General features: G+C 42.6%; 1 protein-coding gene and 1 long non-coding RNA gene across 3 annotated transcripts in view; one reads left to right on the top strand and one right to left on the bottom strand.

Moving 5' to 3' along the window:
* Positions 1-4,160: 4,160 nt before the first annotated feature.
* On the top strand, positions 4,161-5,690 carry LOC142741735 (protein FAM200C-like). The gene has a single exon (XM_075851074.1). It carries the CDS (start codon positions 4,161-4,163, stop codon positions 5,688-5,690), a length of 1,530 nt encoding a protein of 509 aa, XP_075707189.1.
* Positions 5,691-9,542: 3,852 nt separating this feature from the next.
* The window catches only part of LOC142740732 (uncharacterized), a 53,142-nt gene continuing 42,604 nt past the window's right edge, over positions 9,543-20,080 (bottom strand). For both annotated transcript variants that reach the window (XR_012880866.1, XR_012880867.1), the window contains exons 3-4: positions 13,853-14,011; positions 9,543-10,940 (exon numbers count right to left, since the gene is read on the bottom strand). This is a non-coding gene — a long non-coding RNA (uncharacterized LOC142740732). The remainder of the gene's footprint in view (positions 10,941-13,852; positions 14,012-20,080) is intronic.

The raw sequence follows: 20,080 nt of genomic DNA on the forward strand, positions 1-20,080 counted from the left end.
GGGCATTAAGCAACTCATTAGCATAAATCTAAAATCGCTAATAAAGTGGTAAAAATAGATCGGTTTTTTAAATAAAAAGCATTACTATCACCTACATTATAGCGCCCATCTCCTTATGTAGGAGATAGGGCACTTATAATGTGGTGACAGAGCCTCTTTAAGCCTCCACACAGAAGTAGGTGAGTGCGAAACAGTTTAGTTAAGAGTAAGCGTAATCGGTGCATGATCCGACCAAGTTATCGTGCCGATCTCGGTCCCCACAACATCCCGCAAACCCTGATGCTCCAGGAAGAACATGTCAACCCTGGAATATGAGGAATGCACACGTGAAAAAAATGTAAAATCTACCTCTGATCCATAATGACACCTCCAGACATCATACAATACCTGCTCACTTAACAGAGAAGCTATAGCAGACGGAGATCTCTGTGACGTTGCCGAAGAATCCAATGAAGGATCCACAACGGAGTTAAAATCCCCTCCCACAACCAGAATACCGTGTCTGACAGCATCCATCTTTTTAAGAAGAGATGAGAAGAAGCTTCGCTGGCCAGTATGGGGAAAATAAACATTCACCAGGGTGTAAGAAACATTGTTAATGTCACAAACAACTATAAGAAATCTCCCTAAAGGATCAAGTATGGTAGAGTGCAAAGAAAAAGCCACAGAATCCCTAAATGCCATCAGAACTTCTCGTTTCTTCCTAGTACCATCAGAAGCAAAAAAAACATTAGGGAATTTAATATGCGTACATTTAGGGTGTTTACCATGAATAAAATGAGTTTCCTGAGCGAAAATTACATCACAACAGTACGTAGTGGCTTCCTTCCAGAACATACTACGTTTAAATGGGCTGTTCAGGCCTTTCACATTGAGAGATATTATCGTAATCGGCATGAATCACAGCAGAAATGCCCATCCACCAACGCGGATCCAGCCGCCACCCAAGCATTACCATAGAAAAAACAATTGCCTTTGTGGAGTATACGAAAAATACAAATTGTAGTCAGGTACAATACAGTAAAAGAAAATAACATAACAACAGGAAACAAAAAAGGGTTGTCACGAGGCAAATTGTACTACCGGTGAGAAATGGGGGGGGATAGAATAATATCCAGATCTCAGAATGGGCTACAATGAAAAACAAATGGACCAGGACTCCTCCCAGGTGAAACAGAAATCAGGAATGGCGACCATTTCTATTCATGACAGTCCAATCTTCTTGGATACGAACCGGAGACCTGGGATGTTGAGAAGAGGATGTCGAAGCGCCCAAAATGTTCCATTTCTTCAGGAGAGTTATACCCTACTCCACAGACAGAACCGTATGAGAGACCCCATTTTTGTGGATGAAGAGCTTCATAGGAAAACCCCATTTATAATTAATATTGGCAGCACGAAGAGAAGAAGTAACCGGGTAGAAACCTCGTCGCTTCTGCAAGGTGACAGCTGAATGATCCGGGAATATGGATATCTCAGCATATGGAGCTCGACATTCCGCCATCAACTTCTCCTTGACCGGATAAAAGTGTATGCATGCTAGAACATCTCGGGGTGCAAACTCCGGAGCAGACTTCGACTGAATAGATTCTGTGCACCCTATGAATAGTAAAGTCCAATGCAGAGAAGGACGGTAATAATAGCTGGAAAAGTTGCAGAAGATAATGAGCCAGATCAGGTGGTAAAACATCCTCTGGGACTTAAGATTGTTCCGTCTTGATCTATCTTCCAGGTCTATGACCTTATCCCGCAGCCGACTCACCTCCTCCTCAAGCGCAGAATGAGCGTCCACGAGCTCGTTATGAGCAATAGAGAAGTAGACCATTTTCAGTTCAATATGCTCCGTACGAGAGCCAAGACCATCAATATTGGCTTGCAATTGGTGAATGACAGTATTAAAGTCTTTAGCAATATCCTTGTGCAAGAGGAGTAGCATACCTTTCAGGGTATCAGCAGTCAGAGGTCCCTGCGGCCCTTCATAGGCACACAGTCCTGATGGTGTCTCCAAGTCTGCAGGCACTCCAGCAGATTTCATGCGGGCGCCCTTCCTGTGAACCGGGCCTTCCCCACGTGGAGATGCTGTAGGCGAAATCCGGGCACCCTGCTTACCTAGGTCCGGGGGGCTGCCACCAGCTGGTGCCGGAAACGCAGCATGGGTGCCGACATCCAGCTGCCGGGTGGCGCTAGGACCCTCTCCCTGCACCGCAGCCAGAGAAGGAGACGCTACTTCCTGAAGGAGCTGATCGGCGCCATCTTGCTCCGGCCCCGAGTATGGGCTGAAAAACTCTGTCAGCTTCCGAGGAGCCGACGGTTTAAGCTTTTTCTTTACCATCTCGATGGGGTAAGTAGTGACCCACGGAAGAGTCCAAAAATGCCGGTCCAATGTCATGTTTTGAGCCGCTTAAGCCCTATTACAAGTAGGAGCTCACCAAGACGCGGCCATCTAGAACAGCAGCCAAGCTCCGCCCCCATGATGACGCTATGTTTTAAACGTTGTTTTTGGCTTGTGAGACGTCCGCTAGCTGCCTATTCCAGACAGGCACTAAGTGGAGAGGAAAAGCACTTGCTCGGATGTTTTTATAACTCCAGTCGAACATTATGGAGAGAGTCACACGCACGTGGCCCCCCAAAGGGCTGCGGCCCCCTCTTTTACCTAGTTTCCAGCTGGAATCGGTAGCCAGTGGCCGCCTCATCAGGCTAAATGGGGGTTGTGTGACCCCTGTTCTCAATATAGGTGCGGGTTCCAGAGCTGAGACCTGCATCTATCAGACAATTATGGTATATCCTGTGGATATGCCATAATTGCCTGAGTTGGGAATAACCCCTTAAGGCTAGATAATCATTAAAAAAAATTCCACTTACATTAGGCTACACAGCGACTTTGGGCGCGACACAGTTCGCAGTACCAAAGATCGCTATGTCAACCTGCCTGCATCACAGGTAATGAAAGTCAATGTGGCTGATTAGCTATCTTTGGTTGTGCAATCTTTGTCGTGGCCAAAGTTGCTGTGTAACTCTAGCCTTCAACTTGCTCATACTTCTAATTGTGTTGGAATTTCTTAAAACATATTTTACAAACTGGCAGCATCTTCAAAATACACAAACCAATAGGTTACATTCACTAGATATTCCCTCTAGTAGTAAGGCGGTTCGCAAGGATGACATCCGCTGTATATATACGGCAGAAGCCGGGAGGGATAGGATGGAGCGGGTACACGGGCTGAGCCTGCTCCATAAGTTGCGGGGGTCGGCTGTATGTTACAGCGGACACTTCACTTCAATGAGCGCGATCAAAAATTACTACGATCTTGCTGGTTTAACCCATTAGATGCTCCCATAAATAGCCGCCACGGCATCTGAGCTGTTACAGAGGGAGGCAGACTGACAGCTCATCTGTCCCCCTTGCCACGCGATCGGGTCTGCCATCTTTGTGCTTAATATGAGTCGTAAAAAAACACGATACATTGCAGTGTATCTTGCAAATGATCCAGTGGTTCAAGTGATCTAGGGGGACTAATAAAAAAAGTTAAAAAGTTTTTATATATATATATACACACACACAGAATACACAATAAAGATTAATCAGCACGTTCCAGCAAAATTTAAAAAACGTGTGTACAGGTGCAAGTACGCCCATGACGGGAAAACAATACACAACAAAATGGCGACAGCACTCTGCAAACTCCAATGCCACCTAAAACACTATGAATAAATATGCATTACTGCTGAATCTACTTACAATAGTGAGGATCTTAGCACACATTTTGATCAAAGTGTGTGAGCCCATCTGCCACAACAAGACGACCTCTATAAGGCGAGTACCAACGCTGCACATACACTTCTATTCTGGGTCTAAGCCTGCACAATATACTTTGGGAAAGTTTTGTAATTGTTTTGTTATTCTATAAAATACTATCTAAACCAGTGGTTCTTAACCTGGGTTCGATCGAACCCCAGGGGTTCGGTGAATCAGTCTCAGGGGTTCGGCGGAGGTCAAGACAGACACCCGACTCATATGATTCGTGATAACACGCCCCGCTTAGCCATCATTGGCTGCAGGTGATCACGCAACATCGCTTGGCCTAGTAGTCGAATTGTGACTGTCGTGATGGTACGTTGTGTGATTTCTTTCTTAATATTTTAATCCCTTCATACTAACTATGTCGAGCAAAAAAAGAAAGTGGTCGGACGAATATGTACAATATGGATTCACATGTATAACGGAACGTGATGGGAGTCAGCGTCCTAACTGCATGATTTGCAATGCTAGGTTGAGCAATTCTAGTCTAGCACCGGCAAAACTAAGAGAACACTTCCTTAAGCTGCATGGAGATGGACAATACAAGAACACAACGCTCGCTGAATTCAAGGTGAAGAGAGCCAGATTCGATGAAAAGGCTACTCTGCCTGTTCTCGGCTTTGTACCCATCAACAAACCGATTCTCACAGCATCGTACGAAGTTGCTTACCTGATCGCAAAGCAGGGCAAACCACACACCATTGGTGAAACACTCATAAAACCAGCTGTGTTGAAGATGGCGAATATCATGCTGGGAAAAGCGGCTGAAGTTAAGCTATCCCAAATTCCTCTTTCAAATGACACCGTTAGCGACAGAATAGAGGACATGAGCAAAGACATCTTGGCTCAAGTAGTTGCAGATCTGATTTCAAGCCTGGCAAAATTCAGCCTTCAACTCGACGAGACCACAGACGTTTCCAATCTAAGCCAGCTTGCTGTATTTGTGCGCTATGTGAAAGACGACGTGATAAAGGAAGATTTTTTATTTTGTAAACCTCTTACGACAACAACTAAGGCAGCCGATGTGAAGAAACTTGTGGATGACTTCTTCAAAGACAACAATCTTTCGTGGGATATGGTTTTTGCAGTTTGTTCGGACGGAGCTCCAGTCATGCTGGGAAGAAAGTCTGGTTTTGGTGAGCTAGTGAAAGCCGATGCACCACACATCATTGTTACGCATTGTATTCTGCACAGGCATGCGTTGGCAACAAAAACCTTGCCTCCAAAACTGGCAGAAGTATTAAAAATTGTAGTGGAATGCGTGAACTATGTGCGAAATAGTGCTCTGAGGCACCGCATCTTCAGTGAGCTGTGTAAAGAAATGGGCTCTGAATTCGAGGCACTTCTGTACCATTCTAACGTTCGGTGGTTATCCCGGGGACAGGTGCTGAATCGTGTTTTTGCCGTGCGTGTGGAATTAGCCCTGTTTTTGCAAGAGCACCAACATCGTCATGCAGATTGCTTAAAAAATTCTGAGTTCATTCTCATTTTAGCGTACATGGCTGATATCTTCGCAGCTCTCAATCATCTCAATCAACAGATGCAGGGCGGTGGAGTCAACATCATCGAAGCGGAAGAAAACCTGAAGGCTTTTCAAAAAAAGCTATCGTTATGGAAACGACGAACAGAGAACGATAACTTCGCAAACTTTCCCCTGCTGGACGACTGTGTAAGTAAGATCGAAGATGTATCTGGAATCGGAGACATTTTTGTACCCGCGGAACTGAAGCAAGCAATTGCCACGCACTTAGATGAGCTTGCAAAGTCTCTCGACGGATACTTCCCTACAAGAGAGTCATATCCAGCATGGGTGAGACAGCCGTTCACGTTTAGTGTTGAGACAACAGATGTCAATGATAAATACCTCGATGAAATCATTGAAATTCAGTAGAGCCAGGTTCAACAGCAACTCTTCAGAACAACAACGCTCTCAACGTTTTGGTGTCAACAAATGGTAACGTACCCTGTTATTGCTAAGAAAGTTCTGGAGATTTTCATACCGTTTGTTACAACATATCTTTGCGAGCAATCCTTTTCGAGGATGCTGGACATAAAAACGAAGAAAAGGAACAGACTTTGTTGCGAAAATGACATGAGAGTGGTACTTGCCAAGGTGAAGCCGCGCATTTCTGAACTGGTCTCTGAAAGGCAACAGCAGAAGTCACACTGATTTCCAGTAAATATTCATTATTATGTTTTTGTTTTTGTGTGAAAATCATGTTTTAATGGTTTTGTTCTTTGAACACTGATGTTGATGCACGGTTCATTTTGTGCACCAGTAAAATATATACCTATGTTTTGAATTTTATTTTTCCAATTAAGAAGGGTTCGGTGAATGCGCATATGAAACTGGTGGGGGTCAGTACCTCCAACAAGGTTAAGAACCACTGATCTAAACTATATACCTATTATTATTATATTTACCTATTATTTAAACTGTATACCTGCTTATGTGCCCCCTGTATATTATAATTATTAAAACTAAAAAATACAAAGGTTTCCAATTTCCAACCAAAAGCAATGTAAAAAAACAAATTAACATAACTGTTATAGTGCGTAAAAGTTCGAAACTATTACAATGTAACATTTAACCTGCATGGTGCACGCAGTAAAAAAAAAAAATTTAATGCCTGCATCACTGTGCTTTGGTCACTTCATCTCCCACAAAGAATAGAATAAAAAGTGATCAAAAAGTCTTTTGTACTCCAAAATTATACCAAATAAAAACTACAGCTCTCCTGCATAAGACAAGCCCTCACACCGCTCAATCATCGGAAAAATAAAAAAGTTATGGGTCTCCGAATACGGCGATACAAAACAGGTTTTATTTTTAATAATTGCATTTTTCCAAGTAAGAGTAGTAAAACATAAAAAAAATTGATACATTTGGTATCGCCGTAATCGTATTTATCCGCAGAATAAAGTTAACATTTATTTTTTGCCGCACGGTGAATGCCGTAAAAACAATTAAGTAATTGCTGGGGGTTTTTTCCCATTCAACCCCACAAGAAATTATTATAAACAGACCGCTACAAGTTTGCCAAATGCTTAGTACTCTTAAAGGTGAAGAGGCCATGTCAATCTACAGTTACATGTTCATGAGGCTGTGAAGCTGAACGCCCAGCCGGCTTGCCTCAAGCATGTACCATGGAGAGGCTCCTTTTGGATAATAATCAGCCCATGTAAAGACTTGGGACTTTGTCTTTTGTGGGTTAATGACTTTGGAAACATTCCACATGACAGGATTGCATAAGTTCTTCATGCACACCCACACAGATCATTCTACACCATGTTAAATATTTACATTGATCATGAGCAGAAGCTCACTGTTCCACTATACAATATTAACTTATAAATTACTAATACATTATAAAGAAGAAGGACTTATGGATACATATGAATACTTTATAATTTTTTCCATGTTCTGGTATAATACTACAAATCACCCATGAAAAACTCAGGCCATATTTTAAAAAAAACTACAGCAGATTTAAGAGCTCTCTTGCTCCTATTCCCCCAACCTTGCCCTAACATCTACTGCTTATGTAGACTGATGGGGACTACATTGGTCTCTATAGGAACAGCAAAATGAAGTGTAGTCTACCAATAACTGCCAATGCAATGCTTTAAAAAGCATGAAAAATATTCATATGGTAATCTTAGGCATTCCTTAAAGGGGTTTTCCCACAATTAACATGATAAATGTACGACCGCTGGGGGCCGTACCGAATAAGTATTGTGGTTGAAACACAAAATACTACATAACAGTTCAATGTCTGTGAAAGCATATGTTAAGCAAACCTAAGTGACCGAGCATTGAAATAATGTTTATAATAAATTGCAATTGAGAAAAAAAAATAGAGTGTCCAGGGAAGGAGCGGTTGCTATAGCAAAAAATACACAAAAGGATACAGTCAGGGTATGAGATTTGTGGGAATGAAAGGCTAAATGGACTTAAATAGAAATCAAACCAATAGATAATCTGTAGGTATCAGTGAATGGTGTTTAGACTGGAGGATGTGACGGGGCAAAAGTATAAGTTAATGCTGCAGGTCAATCGCTCTCTGCGGTGGTGGCTCTAAAAAACATTTAACGGCAGCCAAAGAGGGACAAATAGTAGTGATCGCAAGGGGAACATATTATTGCGATCCTGATGTCAGTAGTATATAATGCGATCTAGGTTTCAGTAATAGACAACACGGGGAATATTTAGTAAGCTCAGCAGTTCATGGTTAGCCAAAATTTCAGAGAAAGAAAAAGCATATATCAGACTGCACTTCTAATATAAATGAAATAACTTTATTATAACATTATATAATATGAAAAAGACAGACAAAATCACAATTAATTGAACATGTAACCTCGATTTACGATTAATAAATATTTTTTAGGCCACATCCCTATTTGCATGCCACACCACCTCTTTGCATGTCATCTACTAAATTAATATAGATACCCTGAGCCTGCTGTATACTACGGTATATAATTTACTCCTTGACACTGCCCCTCACACAGTATAATGTCCCTATACCTGCCCCCACACAGTATAATGTCCCTATAACTGACCTCCACGGAGTATAATGCCCCCATACAGCTCCAATAGTGCCTAATAAAAATAATAAAATACTCACTTAACCCCGTTCCAAGGACGAGTAGAGGAGATCCCTCTGCTCCTCCAGTCTGTCTGACTGGGCGAATATTTTCAGGTTCCACTGAACTTCTGCCATATACCGGTGTTTCAGGCATCCTATTGGTCAACGGTGTCCTCAATGCCTGTCCCATTTACTGTATACACAGATGATGGGGTGATATACAGGGATGATGGCTAGGCTATACAGGGATGATGGGGGGTAATATACAGGGATCCCCATCATCCCTGTATATACCAGCCCGCAATCATCCCTGTATATAACCCCATCAACTGTGTATATACCATAAGGGTGCACGGATAAACTTAAAAGTTCAGGGCAAGCCACAGAAGTAACATCACCCCCCTGCATATTACGAGTAAGTTGTTCCAGAGAAACCAAACGAGCTAGAACATTCTGCATCAAAGCACACAAGGTCTGAATCTGGTCAGTCAAACTCTGCACAGGATTAGGATCAGCCATCATTGCGGCTACTGGTGGGGCTGGTTATAATAAGCCAATGGTGGTTACATAGTTTGTACGGTTGAAAAAAGACACATGTCCATCAAGATCGCAACACCAAACAATCGCTATCGCATGGGTGAAGAACGCAACAACACTGACAGAAAACATAAGGCACAAGTAACTCACCAGTGGACAAGCGAAACCGAACACCGAAGGCAGAAGATGGAGACGATGCATAAATGGAGCGGATGGCAGATAAATAGCATGCAAACTGTTGACAAGAATTGGCAGCACTCACTGACATGATCTGAATACTATCCCATAGAAGGGTAAGACAACAGCTTGGCAGCAGACCAAACACACCAGTGGAACTTCTGATCCCAGGATACACATGAAACCACTATACAAAAACTAGATCTCTCAGAGGGGTCCCACAGTACAAACAGATAGACAAAAACAAAGTCACAAACAAGAATTTGGAAAGAGTTTAGCATGTGCCAGAAACAGTATAACCAGCACCTGAGTAATCCAATCCTTAAAGATGCTCTGTCACCAGATTATCAAATCCCTATCTCCTATTGCATGTGATCGGCGCTGCAATGTAGATAACATTTATACACAAGAAAGAAGATGAGCATAAAGGCCATGAATAAAAATAAATAGCTTTATTGAACACGTAAATACATACATAGAAAGCGTTAAAAAGGTACAATACAGGACAGGAGGACACTGTGAAATTCCAGTGTAAACACGACTAGAGAGACTCCCTATAATATACAGGAGATGGTATAGGGTGATCAAGGAGATGGGTATAAGGTGAGTGATAAATGTATTAGTGGTAAATGTATTAAGCGCTAAAGACCATGCCATGGTATTCATACAGGCAAATACATATAGATGTATAGGCATAAAGTGAGATGCTAGTAGCAGGCAGGCAATGAGTCTAAGACCTAATATACAAGTGTGAGTCAAATGCTAACAGTAGACATATTAAAGGTCTAAGACCTAAATAGACAACTCATCTCTTCCACTCCTGGAAAAACGTACCCATGTAAAATGTTTGGGGAGTCGGACTGGCGTGCAGAGAACCCCAACGCGCGTTTCGCGGTGTGCTTCCTCAAGGGGTGTATCGTGTCTAGGGAGATGACCGCTTTAAATAGGGGGAGCCACAGGTGGATTATGTGTTTCCTAATACACAGAGATCGCGGCGCACGTCTCATGTCGAGACCGGAAGTGAGGCATGCCCCACTTCCAGCCCCCAGCGCCGGAGCGCACATCAAGGATCCCCGACGCGTACAGGGATCCCGGACATGCGCAGTGCGCTATAGAGGGCGGGAACGGGGCCGGCCACACACCGGCGTCACGCAGAAGAAGTGCGCACCTCATTGGATGGGGAACACAGAGGGAGGAAACAGGTATGTATCAGTGTACCAATACTGCGTTATAAGAAGTGGTAAATGCATGTTGCTAAAATTAACCCCGTAGTTCAAAAGGGGATATAAAAGTGAGGTGAACATACTCAAATGCACGGCGAATCATACTTAAACTGACAAGGTTACAATAATAAGAAAAAAATATGGATACACATACATTGGCTTATTGAAAAAAATGTATATAAACGACAGTGTGCATAGACAATAGAAAACAAAAAGACAAAAATAAGGTAATATCCTGGAATAGGAATTACTTACGAGGGGGAATAAGTTCTCCCATAAAGAGATTGATAATAAGAAGTGTAAAAAAAAGTGAACTGATATTAAAATCATGAAGTGAAAATATATAAGAAATATAGGATATATACAAATTATGATATATACTCCCTATAGAACAGGGGCAAAAAAGCTCATATTTTAGCAAAAATAATAACAAAAGTACTGACAAAAATAGCAAAGGGATGTCTATACAAACAATTGGTTAATGTAGATACATAGTATAGATTAATCCACAGATCACATATGTATCTTCTCCATCTGTCTTCCAAAGAGGGTCCAGCTCAAGGTATCAGGATCTTGTCAGAAAGCTGTCAATAAGGATAATGCGTCAAGTACCTAGTAATATAATAAAAGACACAAATTTAAAATACAAGTTAAAAACAAATGGTGATAGGGAGATTAGAGAAACGGGGCGAAATTTAGTTGTTCATTAAGACCACCAGGCATCATGGATCCCAGTTTAACGATCCACATACATTCTCTTTGGGCCAGAACCTTCCTCAGATTGCCCCCTCTGATGCCACAACGTATACGGTCAATTCCACGGATCATGAGGGATTTTGGATTGCAATTGTGATGTTGTTTAAAGTGTCTAGGCAGCGTTTTGAGTTGTCTATAATCGCTAATCGTCTTTGCTCCAGAGATATCGCGTACGTGTTCTCTAGTACGTATCCTCAACTGCCTGGATGTCAAACCAACATATATTTTAGGGCACCCACAGAGTGCATAATACACTACATGTGTGGTGCTGCAGGAAATATAGTCTCTGATCTTAAAGGAACAGTGTCATCACAAATAATTTTTTTATATGTTAAAGATGTTAGTGCTTTAATAAAAACGTTTATATTCATTTGTGTGTTTGTGTTTTACTGTTTCTTATTTTTACACTTTTTCTTCCCTATGGGGGCTGCCATTTTTTGTTCCATTTCTGTGTGTGTCGATTAACGACACACACAGACATGGAATACGGCAGCCACAGTCCCATAGGGACTGCGAACGGCTCCCGTCCCATTGACTGCCGTGTACGGCGTCTGTGTGGGAACTGCGCATGCGCCGCTCCCACACAGTCCTATTCGAAATTGGCGCCGTCCGGCGCCATTTTACTGTGGACCGGAAGTCGCGGCCGGACAGTAATATTACTACTTCCGGTCGCGGCTTCCGGACTTGTGCACATGGAACAGCGGCAGCAAACGGAGCGGACGGGCCGGAGGGAGCCGCGGCGGCAGGAGCAGGTAAGAGATTTCAATGTATGTTAGTGTTTGTGTGTGTTTACTACTGTATGTAAACCTACTACACTGTGGGTTACCTCAAAAAATGGCGACACACAGTGTAGGAGGTTAAACCTTTCAAACCCCTCGTTTATCCCGGCACTAGCCAGGATAAAGGAGGGGGGGATGCTGAGAGCTCACTAGAGCGAGGGCTTTTAACCCAATGTTGCAATGCTGCAATTTTGGGAACTAGCTCCATCTAGTGACCAAAAATGGGTAGTATTATAAATTAGAAATAATTTATAATATTTCCTGACTCGCGAAAAAAATAAAAAAAATTTGAACAATGTTTAATCACCCACACACTAAATGTTTAATTTTTAAAAAAAAAACATGTTTTTCTGGCAACACATTCCCTTTAAAGGTTCTTGTTCAATCTGCTGTTGTAAAATCATTGGCCCAACTGATATTGGAGCATGCAATACACGTACCACACGGAAAGCATCCAACTTTGGGTTCACGTGGACCGAAGGGGTTAACAGGTTTGGGCACATAGTGACTTTTTGTTAAAAGATCTTTCAAGTTTTTAATCCTTTTAGCAGTCATCATGGGTCTTGGAGGCAAACATTGTGCTAAGGTTGGTTCTGATCTCAGAATCGACCAATGTTGCCCAAGAATTGCCCTCATTCTGTCCCATTGGTTATTGTATGTTGTAATAAACCGAACATTGTTATCTGTGGATCGATGTATTTTTGATTGTAGGAGGTCGCAACGTGGTGTTCTCCTGGCCCTGTTGTAGCCTGATTTAATGAGACGTGTGCTGTATCCTCTATCCATAAATCTGGATTTAAGTTCATCTGACTGTAGTTCGAACAGTCTATCAGTGGAGCAGATCCGCTTCATCCTGAGGAACTGCCCTACCGGGATGGCTTTGACAGTAGGACGTGTATGGAAAGATGTTGCATGCAGCAGTGAGTTTACTGATGTGGATTTACGAAAGACATCAGTCTGAAGAAATCCATTACAATCAGCAAAAATTTGTATATCCAAAAAAATCTATTTTTTGTCTATGTGATTTGTATGTTAACTTGATGTTACAGGAATTCGAATTCAACTGCTGCATGAACTCTGCCAATTCACTTTCAGACCCCTGCCAAATGAATAGAACATCATCTATGTACCTAAACCAGCACTGCACACGTTCAGCGACCCGGGCGCCATCCCCAAGGAAAACCTGCCTCTCCCAGAGACCGAGAAACAGGTTTGCATAGGATGGCAGTGCCCATGGTCTGAAGGTAGAAGTGGTCTCTAAATACTAAAAAAATTGTGAGTCAGAATGTATTGAAGTAATTCTAAAATGAGATCACACATTTCACCATCCCGGTTGCTGGTCCACAGGAAGAAGCGGACCGCCTCCATTCCATCACAGTGCCGTATACAGGTGTACAGAGACTCTACGTCTGCCGTAACCAAAAAAAATAAATAATAAACCAGAGAAAAAGAGTCCATATATATCCACAACTGAAGAAATTAAACATCTTTATTGATAATAAATACATAGAACAAAAAGCAGAGAATCTAAAAATGAGTCCTTGACTAAGTCACAATACCAATATAAAGCGGAATATTAAGTCACATAAGAGTATACATGTTACATTGATAATCGGAATTACTCCTACACAGGGTATATCTATAAAAATTATATAAATAATAAGATGTAAATACAAAAAGTACAGCAGACCGGACCATTAGACCATTTGCCTAAGGAAACTAGTGTTCCTGGGGAAATAACAAGTGTCCCTATGAATCCAGTGAATGCACTTACCCATATTGAGGAGAATCGTGTGACCCAGAGTGTGGAAGTGCTTGTAGCTTTCTCAAGGGGTCTGCCGTAACCAGTAACATGTCTGATTCAATTTGAATGCCATCCAGCCTACCCAGGACTTCCGTCGTGTCTTTAACGTATGAGGGTAGCTCAGCGACCAAAGGTTTTAAATAAAAATCAACAAATTTACAAATAGGGTCACAGACCACCCATACCTGACACAATCGGACGTCCTAGGGGGTCCACAAGACTCTTGTGCACCTTAGGCAGAAAGTAAAGCGTAGGGATCTTAGGCTCTTCAATGAGGAGTCCCTCATGTATTTTCTTTGGGATAAGCCCCTTGTCCAAGGCTCTATCAAGAATTTTAGTTAGTTCTAAGGAAAAAGCAGACAAAGGGCTGTGTGTTAGTTTGACATAGGTCTGTTTGTCACGCAATTGTCTTAGGGCTTCTTTTTATAAGCCAATGTATGTGTATCCATATTTTTTTCTTATTATTGTAACCTTGTCATTTTAAGTATGATTCGCCGTGCATTTGAGTATGTTCACCTCACTTTTATATCCCCTTTTGAACTACGGGGTTAATTTTAGCAACATGCATTTACCACTTCTTATAACGCAGTATTGGTACACTGATACATACCTGTTTCCTCCCTCTGTGTTCCCCATCCAATGAGGTGCGCACTTCTTCTGCGTGACGCCGGTGTGTGGCCGGCCCCGTTCCCGCCCTCTATAGCGCACTGCGCATGTCCGGGATCCCTGTATGCGTCGGGGATCCTTGATGTGCGCTCCGGCGCTGGGGGCTGGAAGTGGGGCATGCCTCACTTCCGGTCTCGACATGAGACGTGCGCCGCGATCTCTGTGTATTAGGAAACACATAATCCACCTGTGGCTCCCCCTATTTAAAGCTGTCATCTCCCTAGACACGATACACCCCTTGAGGAAGCACACCGCGAAACGCGCGTTGGGGTTCTCTGCACGCCAGTCCGACTCCCCAAACATTTTACATGGGTACGTTTTTCCAGGAGTGGAAGAGATGAGTTGTCTATTTAGGTCTTAGACCTTTAATATTTCTACTGTTAGCATTTGACTCACACATGTATATTAGGTCTTAGACTCATTGCCTGCCTGCTACTAGCATCTCACTTTATGCCTATACATCTATATGTATTTGCCTGTATGAATACCATGGCATGGTCTTTAGCGCTTAATACATTTACCACTAATACATTTATCACTCATACCTTATACCCATCTCCTTGATCACCCTATACCATCTCCTGTATATTATAGGGAGTCTCTCTAGTCGTGTTTACACTGGAATTTCACAGTGTCCTCCTGTCCTGTATTGTACCTTTTTAACGCTTTCTATGTATGTATTTACGTGTTCAATAAAGCTATTTATTTTTATTCATGGCCTTTATGCTCCTCTTCTTTCTTGTGTATATAAGCATATATAGGAGTTGCCCTTCAGCACTATTTGGGTAGTATGCTGCACTTTGCTTTAAGCATCTAGCCCCGTACTTGCTATAGGAGTTATTTTGTGTATTCAATGTAGATAACAGTAACGTTTTTTTTTGTGTTTTTTTTAAATATCATTTTTGGCTAAGTTATGAGCAATTTTATATTTATGCAAATGAGCCTAATGGACAACTGGGCGTGTTTTCTCTTATTTCCAACTGGGCGTGTATTGTGTTTTTAGCAACTGGGCGTGTTTACTTCTTTCACTGCACAATCACACTGTGCTGTGGATCATGCTGGGCTGGAACAATGAGAAGTGTAGGACACGGATTAGTCACTGATTGGTCGGCCTCATACACTCCTCTGTACAACACCCAGTTGGTAAAAAGTAAAAACACACCCAGTTGTCCATTGAGAAACTCATTAGCATAAATCTAAACTAGCTCATAACTTGCTCAAAAATGATCGTTTTTCAAAATAAAAACCACTGCTGTTATCTACATTACAGCGCCAATCAGATTATGTAGGAGATAGGGCACTTATAATCTGGTGACAGAGCCTCTTTAAGTATTTAAAGGCCCAAGAGAGGGACTCCGCCCTAATTAACCAGGCAAAGCTAAATGATAACCAAAGATTGGCTGCATGAAAGGCTCTTATCAATCTATGAGCATGGATGTTTCAAACTGGTTTCCAGGACCTTTCCTCTGGGCCATAGCCCCGCCAATCAACAAGGTAATAGAGTGCCTGCCACGCCACTTTAAATTAAGGATCCTCTGACCACATACTCAGGTTGACCACAGACCAAATCAGGAAAAGGTCTATGGATCGCCCTTCTGAAAGTAGACACAGGCTTAAAAAGAGAACAATGAAAAGTGCTGGGTCTTCTCATGTTTTGTAGTAAATCCAACATAAAGGAAACTGGATTAATTTGTCTTAAAATATTAAAAGGACCAATATATCTAGGCCCCAACTTGCCACATGGTTATCTTCACCTGATGTTTTTGGTGGAGAACCACACTCTATCTCCCACTTTGAACTTATGTTGCCTACGGTGGCAATCAAACTTGTTTTTAGCACGAAGGGCAGCTGAGCACAAAGCCCCATGGACCTTACGCCTCGCTGACTTCAACATCTTAATCCTCAGTCTGAGCAATGGAATGTCAGAACCCACACTGCCGGTAAATGAAGATGCTTTGTGGTGAAAACCATAATTACAAAACAACAGAGAGACATTAGTGGATGCATGACACAAATTGTTAGAGGCAAAGTCTCCCCACGACAATAACAGGACCCTATCAACATGTAGTTCTGAAACATAACACCGGAGATATTGCTGTAATATGTGGTTCACTCTCTGTCTAACCATTGGTCCATGGATGATAAGCGGTGGAGAAACCCAAATAAATACCTGACTTTGCAGAAAAGGCCTTCCAAAATCTAGCCACAAACTGTGAACCCCTCTCCGATAGAATATTTTCAGTAATACCATGAAGTCTCACCACTTGTTGAACAAAGTGAGTAGCCAGCTTATCAGTAGAGGGCCAGACAAGGGTATAAAATGGGCCATTTTACTGAACCGGTCTACAACGACCATAATGGTATCTCCCCCCCTCCCCCCCCCCAGGATCTGGGAAACTCGACAATAAAGTCCATGGATATGGGTGTCCATGGTTTCCTGGGAGTGGGCAAAGGTTTTAACTGATCAAAAGGTAATGCCCTAGATGTCTTATTGCGAGCATAGATGTCATGTTCCACAACAAACCTTTCCACATCTCCGGCCACCAAACAGATCGAGACAAGGTCTTACATATCTTAGTGATACCTGGATGACCCCCTGTTGACGCAATCCTGGCCAAAATATATTTGACTGAAAGTTTTGATGGGTGTGTCAACTGACACCCTTCAGTTAATTTATCCAGATCCAAATCCATTAGTTATATCGATATATCAGAGAGAAGAGACATGCTTTGTATACCCAAAAATATGCTTCTCTGCTTTATTGATTGAAATGCAATTACAATTCAAAAGGGGAGTAGCCTTGAACTTAGCTAATTGTTTACAATGGGCCGTTGACCCTATCTCAGCCAATTACATACAATGGGGAGTTGATCATGCTGAGCTACTCACAAGAATGAAAGGATTTTTACATGTAAGAGTACAATTTCCCATAACATGCAACGTCACGGACGGATGGGTCATAATGACCCCCATAGCTGCCAGAATACCAGTCTATTACCCATAACAAAAATGGTAAACAAACTATTCCCAGACGGCATGGGGAGGCAGACTCTAAATAAGTTTTAAATATTTAGCTATATTTTTCATAACACAAAATCCTAACATTAGCTAAGAAATAAAAACAAACATATAAATATTCAGATAATTCCAGCATGAATTTACTTTATTTACAGAAACAGATGATTCTTCAAACACAAAATGGATTCTTTCATAAAAGATGGAGTCACCAGGGCCGCACAGTCGATGAGGTGAGATGAGCATTTCGCCCCAGGAGGTGGCCCACTGCCTCTCTGAGGGGACGGCGGCACCACTGAAACCAGCCGCTGCCACACCCTTCTGCACTATAATTGTTCCTGCGTCTATGGGACACAGATACAATTACATGCGTTGTTGAAAGACCCTGATTGGCAAGGCAGAATGTCTTGCCCTGCCACTCATCGCCTTTTACGAACACAAGCGGCCCGATGACGTCATCGCGCTGCTTGCGTCGTTCAGCCCCAGCAGACCTGCTTAGAAGAGGCCTAATTGCAAGAGGACGGCACAGGAACGGAATAAAGTGAGCAAGTAAAGTTTATTTTTTTCTGGTAAAGAGAGAGGGTCTATATGTGGAGCACTATCTACAAGGGGGGCTATATGTGGAGCACTATCTACAAGAGGGCTATATGTGGAGCACTATCTACAGGGGGCTATATGTGGGGCACTATCTACAAGAGGGCTATATGTGGAGCACTATCTACAGGGGGCTATATGTGGGGCACTATCTACAAGGGGCTGTATGTGGGGCACTATACAGAGGGCTGTATGTGGGGCACTATACAGAGGGCTGTATGTGGGGCACAAAACAGGGGGCTGTATGTGGGGCACTATCTACAGGGGCTACTATCTACAGGAAGATCTCTTGTGGCCACTATCTACAGTGGGATCTATGTAGAGCACTATATTCAGGGGACTCTATAGGGGGCACTATGTATGTGGGGAACGGTTTACAGGGGGCACTATTTATGTGGGGTACTGTCTACAGGGGGCTCTATGTGGGGCACGGTCTACATGGGGCTTTATGTGGGGCACTGTCTACAGGGAGCTCTATGGGGGCACTGTCTACAGGGGGTTCTATGGGGGCACTATCTACAGGGGGCACTGTGTGTGGGGTCACTATCTATATGGGGCACTGTGTGTGTTTAGGACACAGTGTATGGTGCTATAATAATCAGGGACACAGTGTATGGTGTTATTATAATCAGGGACACAGTGTATGGTGCTATTATAATTATAAGTGCAGTGTATGGCGCTATTATATTCAGGGATGTAGTGTGTGGCACCATTAACATTTTATCTTCATTTATAGGTGCAGAAATGTTTGAAAAGTAAGAAGTTGAAGGCATCTCAGCGGAAAATTGCAAAAATGCGCTGTGGCCGTTAGAAATCATCATAGAGGTCTGGACCAGATAGAGAAGTGAAAAAGAACAACTAGAATCTGAGAAGACGTCACCACTTAATGTAAATGTTTATTCTGCCACTAATCAGTACTGTAGTCACTGTATGATCTGCAGCAAGATGCTGGGTGGTATGATTAGTTTTTTTGTGAAACAGCAACTCCCAGCATATCCTTACCATTGTTCAGGCCATGCTGGGAGCTGTAGTTTTATGCCGTACAAACCTATATGGTATGGGTTGTACTAAATTGAGCTGTATTTGTGCTGGTGCTGTATGTATGTATTGAGCTTTTGTTCTGGTGCTGTATATATGAATTAGGCTTTGTTCTGGTGCTGCGTATATATGTACTGAGCTTGGTTCTGTTGCTGTATTTATGTAATGATCTTGTTCTAGTACTGTATATATGTACTGAGCTTGGTTCTGGTGTTATGTACGGAGGTTGGTTCCGGTGTTTTATATATGTACTGAGCTTGGGTCTGGTGCTGTATATATGTACTGAACTTGGTTCTGGTACTGTATATATGTATGAGCTCAGTTCTGGAGCTGTAATTATATAGGATATATTTATAAAATTGCAGGGCAGATGGAATTTTTTCAATTCATTGTATATTTAATGGGAACCTATCAGGTAGTTTTAACCCCTTGAACTGCCACCATGCAGTAATACATGACCTGACAATATTTCCAAACACTCCTTTGTATGCTTTTTTTAGATGCAGCAAAATCTATAAAATCAACTTAAATGGTGCACACTATATGCTAATTACTCATTAAAAGGTCATGGGGTGTGTAACGACTGCCGTGCCGTTCCCCGCCTTCCCCACGGCCTCTGCTCCGGTTCCTGCGTCCTCAATTACCACATGCTCATCCCGTGCTCCCCTTACCCGATCCAGACGCTCTGCTGGCTCTGGACGGCATCAGGTAAGTGCATCCCTAACTTCCCTCCGCGGCCGTCATCCTTGATGTGCGGCTGCAGTCACTAGAGGGCACGCTGACTTGTCCTGTCTTAAAGGGCCAGCGTGCGCCTTAATTCCTAAGACTTCCTATTTAAGGTTCCTCCTTCCCTGCATCCATGCTTGCTCAACCAAGTTCCCCGTGAGTTTCCCTGTGCCCTGGTTCCCTGTTTCCATCCCTTCTGCCTTTTGTCTGGATTTCCCATTACTGACCTCTGCCTGAACTTGACTATCCTTGTCTGCCGCCTGCCTTGATCTATTGCTTCCATACCCGTTACAACGCCTGACTTGACCTATTGCTGCCATACCCGTTACGACGTCTGCTGCTTGTCCTGACTTCTGCCTATCCATCCGACCGCC

This window comes from Rhinoderma darwinii, chromosome 2 (genome assembly GCF_050947455.1).
Source record: "Rhinoderma darwinii isolate aRhiDar2 chromosome 2, aRhiDar2.hap1, whole genome shotgun sequence".
Classification (NCBI taxonomy): Eukaryota; Metazoa; Chordata; class Amphibia; order Anura; family Rhinodermatidae; genus Rhinoderma; species Rhinoderma darwinii.

What these genes read in the sequence shown, in the direction of transcription:
- LOC142741735 (XM_075851074.1), top strand. Translation starts at nt 4,161, where the DNA reads ATGTCGAGCAAAAAAAGAAAGTGGTCGGACGAATATGTACAATATGGA.